The 4,214-nt window shown below is 51.1% G+C and overlaps 1 protein-coding gene across 1 annotated transcript in view; it reads left to right on the forward strand.

The window, feature by feature from the left end:
* KANK4 (KN motif and ankyrin repeat domains 4) overlaps positions 1-577 on the forward strand; it is a 10,474-nt gene extending 9,897 nt beyond the window's left edge. Inside the window, exons 9-10 of the mRNA XM_010021689.1 lie at positions 150-350; positions 476-577. Coding sequence (XP_010019991.1) covers positions 150-350; positions 476-577 — 303 coding nt within the window. The remainder of the gene's footprint in view (positions 1-149; positions 351-475) is intronic.
* The last annotated feature ends 3,637 nt before the right edge of the window (positions 578-4,214 follow it).

Below are 4,214 nucleotides of genomic sequence, written 5' to 3' on the forward strand. Positions count from 1 at the left end.
GGTTGGAGCTGGAGGAGCTTTAAGGTCCCTTCCAACCCAAACCAGTCTGGGATTCTATGATTATTGTTGTTATATGTAACCAAATAAGCAGGAGGACTATAGGAGATCGGTGGGTCCAATGAGTTCATCCTTTCCCTGTGTGGTTGCAGGGAGGCCAGACTGCCCTGATGCTGGGGGTGAGCCACGAGCGGGACGACATGGTGCGAGCCCTCCTGTCCTGCCAGGCTGATGTCAACCTGCAGGACGAGGAGGGGACAACAGCCCTGATGGTGGCCTGTCGGCAGGGCAACACCGACATTGTCAGACTCCTCCTGGCCCAGCCTGGCTGCCAGGTCACACTGACAGACAAGGTGAGGTCTGGTTGCAAAGAGCCTCTCTTAGCAGTGAAGGAGTGGAGGTGGCTGAGGATGGTTATGGGATTGTTGGGTGAGATGCAGGGGTTCTGGTGGTGACTCCTTGTCCTCCCTCCCCGCAGGGCGGTAACTCGGCACTGTCGCTGGCCCAGCACGCTGCCCATGGGGACATCGCTGCCCTCCTGCGTGCCCACAGCGAGCAGAGCCCGTCCCTCTCTGCGTGACGCACTGGGGAGAAGAAACTAGGACAAGGTGTGGGGATCAGACAGCTCCTTCTTGTCACAGCCCTGCTGCTCGCTGCGGCGGCCAGGGCCAATACAGCAGGTACAGGGCGGTGAACCCTGTCACTTATCTGCATACGTTCCCCGTGTCTAATTCTCCTCATTAAGCCAGCTTACACCCCCTAATCTATGCACATTGCCACAAATGACTCCAAGCTCTCCTGCTCGCTCCTCCCTGTATATATTTGGCAGGTGTGCAACCTAAATGAAGGAGAAAAGCACATTAGAAAAGCAATACTTAGTCTTTTGTAACCTTAGATTACGGTTGTCCCTTTAATCGACTACTTAACTGTATCTCATTTAACTTGTAAGTTTGTGTCCTAATATTTATTATTAGCTCTTCTGTACGCAGTGGCAGGCAGTGATTACTCAGTATATGTAACAACAAACACAAGCTGGGTGGATTATGTAAAGTATAAAATCCTATTTATGTTTGCTTATGTGGGTCTGATGTAAGAATTAAAAACTAACGCTCTAGGAAAATATTTGAGTAGACCAGACCCAAACACACAGACATTGTTTTGCCTGTGTTCGGAATTACCATATGGCTCTTATTTTTCCTAATTAAGTTTGAGTTAATAGGGAAGCGCAGCCCATTGACATGCACCGTGCATCGGCACACGCGACGCTCCAGCACGGCGGGGCGGATCAGGGTATCCCAGGCACGGCACTAGATCACTACAGATTCCTGCCCCAGGATGTGTTAATGTTGTCCAATAGTTTTGTGGAGTGTCTTTGCTGGCAGATGCCTTTTGGGCAAGTATCTGCTCTCTGCTTCCCTCATGCTCAACTTTCAGACACGCAAACTACTTCCATGTAAAGCCGTGCTGTGTTTTAGCTGCTGGAGTTGGCCGGTGCCAGGGCCTCCTCTGCCACGGTGTCAGTCCAGCATCACCTTAGATCATACAGAGAGCAGGGGTTTTCTTTCTTAAATCCCTCTGCTGCTGACAAAGAGGAATGATCAGACCCACTTCACCAAACATCTTTATACTGTCATCAAGTTGCTATGTACCAGCAAATGCCATTTTATGAGGCTGTGCTGCATCAGGAGCCAGTGGATGCTCTCCATAGGCTGTGGCAGACCTGGAGGCCACCACCAGTACACCACCATAAACCCAGCTGTACCTGCCATCACTAGAAGCACATCTCCCTTGTTAGCTAATTGCTGGTTTTTGTTACTAAGCAGAAGTTAATCCTGGACTACTTTGGTTGCTTGTAAGTCAGCTCCCATCATGATGGAGTCTCTCGAGCTGCCTTTTCCCCTTCCCTTGTTTTGTAAAGCCCTTGCGAGAGCCCCTGTCCTTACACTGGTAACACTGCCTTGCAGGGAGGAGAGGACAGCCCCTGCCCTCTTTTTTTCCCTAGAAATCTGCCATCTCCTCTATTTTCTTTCCTTTCTTCATGTTTTTAGTCAGAAGCATTCACTATCTCAAATCTATCCGCCTTTTCTTGTTTAACTCTATCCCAAAATGCAGTTGCCTCCTTTATGTATAAATAAACTCGAGTTAAACCTTTACCTGTGTTTGCTCCTGTGCCTGACCTATCACTGTGGTGCTCTCCTGGTGTGGGGTAACAGAGATGCTCTGATGGACAGTCAGAACACTAACAGGGCAGGGCAGGCCAGCCCTCAGCCCATGGTGACTGCACATACCTGCACATCACTAAATCTGTCATTTTTGAGGTGTTTCTCCAGATTGGTGACCCCCCCCACTCAGATCCCAACCCCAATTTGAGCACTGAGCACCCACTGCATCGCTGCCGGGCCCCAGCTGCAAACAAAAAGAGCCAAAATACCATATTGTGACAATTTGCACTGAGGTTTTTTTCCCAACAACAACTCTGGGACTGGAGGAATGTCACTGACTCGATGCTTCCCAGAGGGAGCTGAACTTTCTGGCTTTAATATAATATATGTGGGAGATTTTCTGCTCAGGATCAGGGTGACTTTGGGAAGCGCCTGCCTCCTGCTGCCTGCAGGATCCCTCGGGATACCCAGCTCACCACAGTGCAATTTGGGAATGGGACATGTTATTTTGGGGGCGAGATCTGCAGTGAGAAAGCACAAACTTTGCTGCCTTTCCCTTGCCTCCCTCCACATCCCCCTTTCCCTCATGTTCCCGCCCCTGCAGCCCAGGCTGGTTAACTGCATCCCAGAATGTTTATTTTCATTCTTTTGCCTCAGATTTCCTCTTTTCCCCTCAAACCATCTCCCCAGGGAGAAGCAGTTCCCACAGGATGACTTCCCCCTGGCACAGCTCCTCTGCTAATGTGGACCCCAGCGTCTCCCAGCGCCTGGCATCACACCACGGAAGTACCAGATTGCACAAATCCAACAGGATGCCAGTGCCACAAAAAGCCCAAGAGCCAGCCTTAATTTATACATTTCAATATCACGGTAGAGATCAAACTAAATATAGGCAAACAAAAATACACCCCCAGCACGAGCGCTGTACTACATAAATGGGGACAATTAAGTCACAGCAAGCAAAGAAATTAATCTAATGATCTTTACAGGCTCACTATCTAGGAGCTGATTAGCTATAAAGGGAAAGAATGATGAGAAACTCAGCTGAACGTGATTTTTCCACTCTCCTTATGGCCATTTCCAGTGTATCTCTTTCTTTTGCTGCAATGAGGGGAGCAGGGACTCTGATGGTCTCATCTGAAGCACATCCATGGTCATGGAGAACCAACCATGTCACTCTGCGTTGCTCTCAGCATCTATATCAGGAATGAAAATGAGGTGATTTCCAGCCAATCTCCTCTGAATTACTAATATCCTTCAGAGAGAGCCCTCTGCCACCCAGACACTGTCCCCGTGTCCATGTGCACGTGAGCCCATGAGGTGTCCCGAGGGAATCTGGGACTGCCTGAGTGCAATGCTGGGCACCAAGTGCTTTGGTGACAGATGAGGGATGGGAAGGGGAGATGGCAGAAGAACAACAGCTCCATATAAAGTCTAGCCTGGGAAGAAGGGGATCCTGGATGCCTGGAAACACTCAAGGCCAGGCTGGACACAGGGACTTGGAGCAACCTGCTCTAGTGGAAGGTGTCCCTGCCCGTGGCAGGGGATTGGAACTGGATGAGCTTTAATATCCCTTCTAACCCAAACCACTCTAAGATTCTATGCCCCATATGTGGACACCTCACCCACAGCCAGCTCTGCCTCAGAAGTTGGTTTGGAAGCCCCCCTACTACCACACAGTATATGATGGTGCAGGGGCTGTGCCGGGGCATGGACCACCGGGGGAGCGGAGCCCCAGCACCCCGTGGCTGCTGCCTCTGCTGCTTTGCCCACAGCTCCCCTGTGTACCCCACAGGACCCAGCCGGATCCATGTGAGACCTGCTCACTCCAGCCACCGCCTTTGGTGTGCGTCCCATGCCAGACACAACACACACAAGACACACCCGGCAGCTTCCCTCCTCCTTACCGAAAACCAGATGATCCCAAATTGTTCCTCCCACTGCCTGCGCGCTGCCAAGGCGCGGGAGCGCTGCCTCCCTGGGGGCACCAGGTCTGGGAGGCAATACCCAGAAATCGGGGGGGGGGAACACATGGAAATGAAGCAACATCCTGTG

Source organism: Nestor notabilis, unplaced genomic scaffold, assembly GCF_000696875.1.
Source record: "Nestor notabilis isolate BGI_N333 unplaced genomic scaffold, ASM69687v1 scaffold1559, whole genome shotgun sequence".
Taxonomy (NCBI): domain Eukaryota; kingdom Metazoa; phylum Chordata; class Aves; order Psittaciformes; family Psittacidae; genus Nestor; species Nestor notabilis.